At 48.1% G+C, this 11,404-nt stretch overlaps 1 protein-coding gene across 2 annotated transcripts in view; it reads right to left on the bottom strand.

Moving 5' to 3' along the window:
* Positions 1-119: 119 nt before the first annotated feature.
* ZDHHC11 (zinc finger, DHHC-type containing 11) overlaps positions 120-11,404 on the bottom strand; it is a 15,441-nt gene continuing 4,156 nt past the window's right edge. The window contains exons 1-4 of one of the 2 annotated variants that reach the window (XM_005869961.2): positions 1,954-3,326; positions 1,645-1,863; positions 767-945; positions 120-225 (exon numbers count right to left, since the gene is read on the bottom strand). In XM_005869961.2, the coding sequence (XP_005870023.1) occupies positions 120-225; positions 767-945; positions 1,645-1,863 (504 nt within the window). In that variant the 5' untranslated portion in view covers positions 1,954-3,326. Of the gene's footprint in view, positions 226-766; positions 946-1,644; positions 1,864-1,953; positions 3,327-11,404 lie in introns of those variants that run through there. The other variant, XM_005869960.2, reaches the window with a different exon arrangement.

Raw genomic sequence — 11,404 nt, forward strand, 5'->3', positions numbered from 1 at the left:
GTACTGAACAATGGCACACAGCCCCCTCTGCCCATGATCCCCCACTCTAACCACGAGGCCCCCAGCCCGCAAACCCTACTTCAGGGCCCCCGTTTACCCTCCCCTACCCCCCAGCTCCCTCACCAGTAATTCCTGCTCCCAATACAGTTGTTGAGCCATTTGCAGTGATGGTCAAAGCCAGCGATGCATTTGTTGCAGGCCCGGCAATGTTTGGCTTTCTCGCTCCTGAAAGGAAACGTTTGGGAGAAGCAGCTTGTCAGTAACCTGTGCAGGTGAAGAATTGGGGTCAGAGTCCCCTCAGCCAATAGGGGGGATCAGGCAGCAGCAGCCCCAGTCAGAGTGAACCTGTGTCCAAGTGGTGGGGCTGCTCCGCTCGGCCACGCCTGCCACGTGGTGCCAGGGTTTGAGGCCTGGGTTCCGGGCTAGGATCTGCCCTGAGCCCTGGGCCCCACTACCAGGCTGGCCACTTAAGTTCCCAGGCCATGGGAGACCCAGGTACCTGACCAGCCCTGTGAACCACTGGGGCGGGGGCTCATCTGAGAAATCCCAAGAAAGACAGTGCGCTCTGGCTCCTAGATCAGCAAAGGGCCGGGGAGGCGATGTGTGTCTGAGGTCACAGCTCCAGCCTGCTGCATGTAAACAGCCCCTGCTTCTTCGGGGAAGCAGCATGGCACTGCCCTTCATGAGGGGCTATAGCGTTAAACTTGGCAGTCCACCCAGTGGGTGCAGGCCACGGTGCAGCCTGGCCTTATGCCCCAGCACTCACACGGTGACCCCACATAGGCAGCAATACAGATCTTCTATAACATGGTGTTGCTTGGATCTGTCGAACGTGGGCACTGGTTCACTGTAAATCTTCTTCCTTCTCACATTATCCTCTCCCGGGTCGATGGAGACACAGACGAGGTACACTATAACATGGAACAATAACATCCCGCCGCTCACCTGTGGGAAGAGTGTCAAGGAGTAACTGAGCCCAGGCCCCCGCACAGCACAGCACGAGGTGTCCAGGCCCTGGCGCCTGACCAGAGCTGTGGGCACAGCTAGTGGCAGGGACCGAGGACAGCCTCTCCTGCCCCTCATTTCTCCCTCTAGGAAGGACAAAGCAGACCTGCTGGAAGGAGGCTTTCATGGTCCTGCAAGTGGCCAACAGGTGCATTTCTAAGGGTGTGGGTCCCATGAGCTTCACCAAGGGGAAGGCCTGTGTGCCCAGGTGGGCACCAAGCTGCACTCTGAAGGTCATGGGAAGAGGGCAGCCAGCCTTATTGGGGAACGGACAGGAGGTTGGCCAGGTGGCTGCGGGGCATCTTCTCTGGGAGCAGGTGAGGCTGGGACTGAGCTGTGTGGCCCAAGGCCTTTGCTCCTATGACTATGCTCCGCTCACACACCAGACCACTGCCAGGGAGTGTGAGGGCAGCATTCCCTCCACTCGGACCCTCAGCCTCAAAGTGGAGATGCCAGGGGCACCGGTCCTGGGCTGCCTAGTCAGCTCTGCAGTGCTGCCAGCGGCCAACTTCCCAACCCTTTCTCAAACTGCTATGTCCCTTGGGAACAAAGAGGTGAGTCCTCCAGGGGAAAGGGACTGTGATTTCTAACCCCTCCCCACTCTAGACAACAGGCAGGTGATGCCCAGTTAAAGGATACTCCATAGACAATGTACTTCCACATGCCAGGCAGCATGGGAATAAAAATGCCAAACATGGCTAAGGCCAAGGTCACAAATATGGCCCAGGATACTGCCTGGTATCCGTGGAGGGGCTTCGACCAGCCGTTCACTCTGGACAGGCGAGGTGGCAATGTCTGCTGTGTCCTGCTTGCGGGTTCTGGGAGGACTCTTCTCTGGCTCCTGCCACAGACGTCCATCTGCAAGAGGAAAAAGGGAAGCCTGGCAGGCCACGGGCCTCCTTCCCACAGCCAGGCGTGTTCAAAGACACCCCAGGGGCGGGAACCTACCACCCTCCTCTCCTGGGACCACTGGTGGGTAGCAGAGGTGGCCGGCTGGAGCTGGGCTGGAGCAGGCAGAGGACCCTGGACAGGGGAATCCAAGGAGGAGCCATCCAGGCAGCCACGACGCAGCTGTGGCCAACAGCTCTTAGAGGGAATGTGGCCCACAGGGCTCAGAAAACGAAGGGGCACCCACCCACCAGCACCCCAGGTGTGGGCCCTACCAGGCCCTCATGGCCAGGGAACAGTCTACAGTGATGCAGATAGCTTAGGTCAGGGTCAGGAGCATGGCCCAGGCCATCATATAGGAGTGGCTTTATGAACAAGTCCGGGTCTTGTTCATAGAGGTGCCTGGACTCATCAGGAGACCCATCAGTGTGAGATGAAAACCTGGGTCAACACCAGGCCCTCATCCCCGGGGGCAATGAGGCAATGCAGGAATAGATAACTGCTGGTGTGATGAGGTGATCTTTTATTCTATAGAAATCCTCCCTCAGAATTCTTCCTGCAAGTTCCCCTCTAAAACAGGACCAGAGGCCACAAATCCTGAGAGTTCTGTGTTATTTCTTGTGCAGGGACAGGGAGGGCCTGTGACCTCTGGGCATCCAGTATTGCCCAGGTAGAGAGGGTGGGAGGGAACCGGGGGCCCTTCTGCCCAGTCAGGGGGGCAGGAGCCCCGGGAAAGGAAAGGACTGGGAGAAAGAGGGACCGCGGAGCATTTGAGATGTGGGGCAGAGGTGAGTGGTATGTCACAGCTGCTACAAGTGGACTTTCAGAAAACTCTGCCACATTATGCCCTGTGCAGACGTCATTGACTGCTCTGAATAATACGTATAGAATATATAGTTGATATTAGGAAATATTCTCAGCATTTTTCTTATTACTTATGAATTCCCTTGGGAATTTTCCCCAGAGCACATTTTGGCTGCTGTCCTCTGCTTTTGGTCATCCACTGTGGTTCTGAGTGTGACAGCAGGTGGACATGGGGTCGAAATGGCCGCAAGCTTACTTGGGTTTCATGACAATCTCAGGGTGACCTGAGAGGAAATCACTTATAAAACCAGAGCAAGGTACCTATGAGGGGGTGGAGGGTTGGGGAGAACACAGAAGGTAATATTAGTATAAAAACATGATTCCCAAGTTAAAAACACCATGCTGATATAAGAACCAACTAACTGAAAAAACAAAAACAAAACCCCAACATAGCCAAAAATCCAAGTCCAGAGAGGAATAAGAAAAGAAAAGAAATAAGATTACCTACAATAGATGGATACCTCAAAGTTGTAACTGGATTCAGATTTTATACAATTTAATACAGAGCAAGTCTACAAGTTCTGAGAATCTCTGGAACTTAAAATAGACGCAGCCAAAGTATCACTAAAGCGTGAGAGCAAACTGGAAGCTCCTAACATGTGTGAGAGTGAAAGCACACGGAAAAGGTTCTCACCATGAAATCGGAAAATTACCCACAGTGGTGAGCAAATGAATCTGCAATTACGTCTGAGTCAAATCTACAAGGGAATCAAGTTGGAACAAAGCCTGATGGCAGAGTTATCAGTCTTTGCAGCTGTCACAGGCACCCTTGGTCAGAAGGCAGAAGGAGAGCAAGACGGCATCTGCCAAAACTATGAGCACCAGGCATACACTTACCCCCAGCTTCTTAGGACACATAAATGAAAGCAGTGACTGAAGCCCAGAGCGCCCCCAGGCGGTGCTTGGGGCTTTCTCAGGAGCTCCAGCAGGCTCCCTAAGGTGTTGGGCGGAGCTCTGGCTGGCGCTGATGGTGGTTTCCCAGGATGTGGTGTGGGACCCCTGCAGGCTCTGCTTGGAGATGTCCTGGGCAATGCTTGGGGCTCCTCCAGTCCCTCTACCAAGCTCTCGAAGGTGTTGGGCGGAGCTCTGGCTGGCAATGATGGTGGTTTCCCACAATGAGGTGTGGGACCCCTGCAGGCTCTGCTTGGGGGTCTTCCAGGCAATGCTTGGGGCTGTCTCAAGTGCCCCAGCAGACTCCCCATGGTGTTGGGTGAGGCTCTGGCAGGTGCCACTCTGAACTCCCCAGGGTGTTGTCTGGGGCTTCTGCAGGCACAGCTGGGTGTTCTCACAGGTTCTGTGTGGGACTCTTCCCGGTGCCGTGCCTGGCTCCCCAGCCTGTTGGGTTGGGCTCTTCTGGGCACTACGTGGTTCACTCACAGGCTGCATGGAGCTCTCCCAGGCGCTTCGCTGGGCTTCTGCAGCTCTGCACAGCACTAAGGGATGTAAATGGATTCTGTAGGTATAAAGGGTATGGATTGCTATTGCCCACCTTATGGTGCTATCACTGATCCCCTCTCAGCAGGATCTGCACTCATCCCATTAATAAAAGCCACGTGTAATTTTCACCCAATTTGAAATATGTGCAAAAGGGAAAATGTGTATTTAGTTCAAATTCTTATCTCTTAGGAGATCAGTTAAAAAAAACTGAGACCAAATATCTGGCTTCCTGTTTATTTCTGGGTTGAAATTGGCACAAGTAAAATGTGCTCCCCTTGAGTGCTCCCATGGCCTCTCTATGTGGACAAAGTGCCAAATCTGGAACAGCCCCTACCCCCACCCGAGGGAGTAACTCCAGGGTAATCAGCCTCCCATCCATCCAACCACCCATCCATCCAACTTCTGATGTCCATCAGTTTGGGGCCAGACCTTGTGGGAAATACCACTTCCTACTGCAGATTCAGCTCTACCCCACCTGCTCCACATGTAGAGAAATGAAACAATAGTGCTGTCCCATCTGCCAATGGCACAGACCCATTTCTCTATACTTCTTAAGGGGAGGTGTGCTGGTGAGGACCCCAGGACTGGGAGAGCAACAAAGAAGACAATGGCCAGAGCAGGCTCCTTCTCTCTCATGAAGCCCACTTCCCACCACCGCCATGCAGCCAAACTGCTCAGGCCCTAGAGCTGAGAGCCAGGGAAAACGCTCTTCCTCCCTGTCTCGCCTAACACACAGCTTTCATATTGCCGCTGGATATGAACACACACTCCACCACACACACACTATCACACACATCACACACACACACCACCACCACCACCACCACCACCACGTACCAAGTACCACACACACACCACCCCAGCCCACACACACCACACCAAACACAACACATACACAAATACACATGCCCACACACTACACAAACTACACACACATACATACCACATACGCCACTCACTGGCGTCTTTATGACACTATGACCTCTATGTAAACATGTATAAACCCCGTCACTGGACACAGACCCCAACATTTATGAATCGTTAATTTGCTGGCTCTTGGACTATCTTTCTGGACCTCCAGTGGCTAAACCTGCTAGTCCCCTGGTGAGGACAGAGGAAGAAGTGAAGCACGCACCTCCCTTGCAGCCACACACACTCTCCCTTCTCAATTCTCAAAGACGTCCTGACTGAACAAAACAGTGTGCACGATCTTACTCAGGCCAGGCCAGAATGAGGACATGCAACCAGTCCACAGGACCTCCCTGGTTGACATGGCAACAACATAGACCAAGGGACCTCATAAAGCCCAACCCCTGACCATGCCCATTGACAGTTGTGGGGGAGTGGAGGGAGGGTGGGGACAGCCCCTGACCATGTCCATTGCCCATTGCCAGTTGTGGGGGAGTGAAGGGAGGGTGGGGACAGGCCCTGACCATGTCCATTGCCAGTTGTGGGGGAGTGGAGGGAGGGTGGGGACAGGCCCTGACCATGCCCATTGCCAGTTGTGGGGGAGTGGAGGGAGGGTGGGGACAGGCCCTGACCATGCCCATTGCCAGTTGTGGGGGAGTGGAGGGAGGGTGGGGACAGGCCCTGACCATGCCCATTGCCAGTTGTGGGGGAGTGGAGGGAGGGTGGGGACAGGCCCTGACCATGCCCATTGCCAGTTGTGGGGGAGTGGAGGGAGGGTGGGGACAGGCCCTGACCATGCCCATTGCCAGTTGTGGGGGAGTGGAGGGAGGGTGGGGACAGGCCCTGACCATGCCCATTGCCAGTTGTGGGGGAGTGGAGGGAGGGTGGGGACAGGCCCTGACCATGCCCATTGCCAGTTGTGGGGGAGTGGAGGGAGGGTGGGGACAGGCCCTGACCATGCCCATTGCCAGTTGTGGGGGAGTGGAGGGAGGGTGGGGACAGGCCCTGACCATGCCCATTGCCAGTTGTGGGGGAGTGGAGGGAGGGTGGGGACAGGCCCTGACCATGCCCATTGCCAGTTGTGGGGGAGTGGAGGGAGGGTGGGGACAGGCCCTGACCATGCCCATTGCCAGTTGTGGGGGAGTGGAGGGAGGGTGGGGACAGGCCCTGACCATGCCCATTGCCAGTTGTGGGGGAGTGGAGGGAGGGTGGGGACAGGCCCTGACCATGCCCATTGCCAGTTGTGGGGGAGTGGAGGGAGGGTGGGGACAGGCCCTGACCATGCCCATTGCCAGTTGTGGGGGAGTGGAGGGAGGGTGGGGACAGGCCCTGACCATGCCCATTGCCAGTTGTGGGGGAGTGGAGGGAGGGTGGGGACAGGCCCTGACCATGCCCATTGCCAGTTGTGGGGGAGTGGAGGGAGGGTGGGGACAGGCCCTGACCATGCCCATTGCCAGTTGTGGGGGAGTGGAGGGAGGGTGGGGACAGGCCCTGACCATGCCCATTGCCAGTTGTGGGGGAGTGGAGGGAGGGTGGGGACAGGCCCTGACCATGCCCATTGCCAGTTGTGGGGGAGTGGAGGGAGGGTGGGGACAGGCCCTGACCATGCCCATTGCCAGTTGTGGGGGAGTGGAGGGAGGGTGGGGACAGGCCCTGACCATGCCCATTGCCAGTTGTGGGGGAGTGGAGGGAGGGTGGGGACAGGCCCTGACCATGCCCATTGCCAGTTGTGGGGGAGTGGAGGGAGGGTGGGGACAGGCCCTGACCATGCCCATTGCCAGTTGTGGGGGAGTGGAGGGAGGGTGGGGACAGGCCCTGACCCAACCGTGATTCTATTTCTATTACGTGCCCCTCCCCTATCAACCTGACTGGTTCCAGTTGATCTGGCCCATATCCCGAGCCCTTTTCAAAGTAGCCAGGAGTCTATGAAGAAACTGTTTTTCTTAGATGAACCAAAATCATTTCAAGTAGAAATAAAAATTCAAATACACATAAAAGAAGGAAAGTCATTGAACTACAAATTAAAAATTCCCCATTTAGAAAATATCAGGCTCTGAAGGCTTTATTGGTGAGTTCTACCTAATGTTTGTGTTTGTCTGTTTACTGTAAATCCTCTCCTGAGGATATTTTTCCATTGATTTTTAGGGAGAGTGGAAGGGAGAAGGAGAGACACACAGAGAGAAACGTCTGTGTAAGAGAAACACATCGATTGGTTGCTTCCTGTATGAGCCCTGACCAGGGCTAGGGATTGATACTGCAACCAAGGTATGTGTCTTTGATCAGAATTGAACCCAAGACCCCTCAGTCCATGGGCTAATGCTCTATCCACTGAGCCAAACCAGTAAGGCTCTACCTAATGTTTTTAGAACAAATAATTCCAACCATACACAAACTCTTTCAGAAAACAGAGAAGGAAGTAATACTTCCCAATTCATTTCATGAGGCCAATATATGATACCAAAACCAGACAATGAATGTCAACATAAAAGAATTTCATAAGCTAATATCATTCATGAATGTGGAGGCAAATATCATTAACAAAAGATTAGCAACGAAATTCAGTCATACACACACACACACACACACACACACACACACACACACACAGGATTATACACTGACTAAGTGAGGGTTATTCCAAGAATACAAAACTGTTTTAACATCTGCAAATAAATTAATATAAGAATATTAATGAATTAAAGTACATTAAACATATGAGTGCACCATACAGAAAGAGCTCTTGACATAACACATCTGTTGATAAAAAATTTCACAACCTAGAAAAAAAAAACCCTCATTCTGATAGAGAGCATTTATGAACCTTAGAACTAATCCATACTTAATTCATACCAAATGCTTTCCCCTTAAGATTGGGGCCAGGCAAAATGTTCACCTCTAATGTGCACTCCACATGTTACTAAATTTCCAGCCAATACAATAAAGCAAGAAATAGAAAGTAAAGGCATATGAATTTGAAAGTAAAACTGTTAATTTGCAGGAAACATGATCCTATCAAATCTGCAATAAAGCTAACAGAAATAATAAGATAGCTTAGCAAGCTGGTAAGATAAAACCAATATAAAACAGTCCATTATGTTTTTATATACTAGTAATAAAGAACCTGAAAACGGTACTAAGAAATCTATACCATTCACAATAGCATCAAAAATAATAAAATGATAAAACAAGTGCACAGTCTATCTACTTAAAGCTGCAAACTGTTGCTGAGAGAAATGAAACACAGTCCAAGTAAACGGAAATGTTTACAATATTTATGGATTGGAACACCCAGAATTGTCTTGATAGAAAATTTGCCCCAAATTGATCTATAGATGTTCCATGATCTCTACTGAATCCTCACCAAGTTTTTATTTTTAATTTTTAAAAGAAATAACAAGCTTATCTAAGGTGTTTATGAAAATTCAGAGGACTTAGAATGGCCAACATAATTTAGAAAATAAGAACCAAATTGGTGGACTTAGAGTACCTGACTTCAAGTTTCCCTAAAAAGCTAGAGTAATAAGACTGTGGGACTGGAGTAAAGATAGACATAGAGATCAATGGAACAGAACAGAAACTCCAAAAAGGAAACTTTATGTTTCTGGTCAATAGATTTTAAATAAAGGTGCTAAGGTAACCCAAAGGGGAGAAATGAGAGTGCTTTAGCCAATGGTGCTAGAACATTACTTAATCATAGGAGCCCCCACCCAAAGAATTAACTTTCTGCCCAACTTCACAACCTACATAAAAAATAACTCAAAATTTGTCACAGACCTAAATTTCAGATCTAAACTATAACACTTCAGATGAAAAACAATAGAATAATCTTTGTGATGTTGAGAGGCAAAGAAAAAAATGGAAAACTGTACTTCTTCAAAATTAAAATCATTTGCTCTTCAAAAGTCACCATTACAAACATAAAAACATAGGTCACAGACTGGATTAAAATATTAGCAAAAAACATTCTTGTATGCAGAATGTTTATAGAACTTCCAAGATTCATTAATAAGGAAAAACAACCTAAGTGTTAAAATAGGGGAAAATTTGAACAAACTATTCACCAAAAACAGCACATAAATATATGTTCAGATCATTGGACATTAGGTAAATATGAATTAAAACTGCAGTAGTTTACCACTGCATGTCCACTGGAAGAGCTACTACCAAAACAATGACCAACACCAAGTGTTTAAAATATGGAATAATTGGAAGTTTTACATAATCTTAGTGAAAATATAAATTATTCCACATTGGAACAAAGATTGGCAATTTTTACAAAATGGAAATATATATTTATCAATGAACCAGAATTACAAAAAGTGAAAACACAGGTACACATGGCATGTGAGTTGGGAGGACAGATCCTGTCACCAGAATGAGGTCCACACTAGATTGTATGGATTTAATTGATATTTACAGAACATTTTATCCCCAAACAGCAGAATATACATTCTGCTGAAGTGAACATGGAACATTCCCAAAGATGTTCACATATTAGGATGCAAAATAAGTCTTAACAAATTAAAGATGATTGAAATCATATGAAGCATCTTATTGTATCACAATGGCATGAAACTAGAAATCAACTATAATAAAAAAAACTCAAAACATCAAACACATGGAGGCTAAACAGCATGTCATTAAACCATAAATAGGTTAACAATGAGATCAAGGAAGAAACAAATATTACCTAGAAACAATGAAAATAAATACACAACAACTTGAAATCTATGGGACAGACTGAAAGCAGTCCTGGGAGGGGAGACTCATAGCATTACTGGTCTACCTCAAGAAGCAAGAACAATCTCAAATAAACTATCAAACCCTTTGTCTAAAAGAACTAGAAAAAGAACAACAAACAAAGCCTAGAGTAAGTAGAAGGAAGGAAATAATAAAGATCAGAGGAGAAATAAATGACATAGAGACTAAAATAACCCCAATACAAATAAGCAATGAAACCAAGAGCTTGTTCTTTGAAAAGATAAACAAGATTAATGAACTTTCAACTACCCTCATTAAGAAAAAAAAAAGAGAGGACCCAAGTAAATAAAATCAGAAATGAAAGAGGTGAAGCAACAACTGACATCACAGAAATACAAACGATTGTAAGGAAATATTATGGACAATTATATGCCAACAAATTGGACAACTGGGGTGAAATGAATAAATTTTTAGAAATATACAATCTTTCAAAACTGAATCAGAAAACCTGAATAGATCAATTACAAGTAACAAAATTGAAGCAGCAATTAAAAAAACCTCCCATTACACAAAAGTCCTGGACCGAATGGTTTCACAGGTGAATTTTACCAAACATTCAGAGAAGAACTAAAACCTAGCCTTCTGAAACTATTTCAAAAAATTCAAGAGGAGGGAAGACTTCCACTCTCTTTTTACCAGGCCAGCATTATTCTAATACCAAAATCAGATAAAGACACTACAAAGAAAGTAATTATAGGTCAATGTCTCTGATGAACATAGATGCTAAAATCAACAAAATATTAGCAATATGATTTTCTTAATGTATCTAGCAATACATTAAGAAGATCATACACCATGATCAAGTGTGATTTATTCCTGTGATGCAAGGTTGGTACAAAGTTGGTACAAATAAAAAATTGTAACGAAAATGAAAGATAAAAATCACATGATCATATCAATAGATACAGAAAAAGCATTCAATAAAATCCAGCATCCATTTATTATTATTATTATTTAATATATTTTTATTGATTTCAGAGAGGAAGGGAGAGAGATAGAAACATCAATGATGACAGAGAAGGCCTCCTGCCTGCCCCCTACTGGGAATCGAGCCCACAACCCAGGCATGGGCCCTTGACCAGCATCCAACCCAAGACCCTTCAGTTTGCAGGCCGACACTCTATCCACTGAGCCAAACCCATTTATGATAAAAACTTTCACCAAAGTGGGAATACAGGGATCATACCTCAACATAATAAAGGCCACATATGACAAATCTAAAGCCAACATCATACTCAATGGGCAAAAACTAAAAGTGTTTTCTGTAAGATCAGGAACAAGACAGGAATGTAGGCTTTCACCACTCTTATTCAACACTAGTGGCCCGGTGCATGAAATTTGTGCGGGGGGCGGGGGGCAGCCCGGCCTGCACCCTCTCCAATCTGGGACCCCTTGGGGGATATCCGACTGCTGGTTTAGGCTTCGCCCCCAACTGCCCCCCCTTGCTGGCCTGTTTGCCCTCAACTACCCCCCCTCCCCACTGGCCTAATCATCCCCAACTGCTCCCCCACCAGCCTGCTTGCCCCCAACTGCCCCCCCA

The sequence above is a fragment of the Myotis brandtii genome, unplaced genomic scaffold (assembly GCF_000412655.1).
Source record: "Myotis brandtii unplaced genomic scaffold, ASM41265v1 scaffold311, whole genome shotgun sequence".
NCBI classification, from domain to species: Eukaryota; Metazoa; Chordata; class Mammalia; order Chiroptera; family Vespertilionidae; genus Myotis; species Myotis brandtii.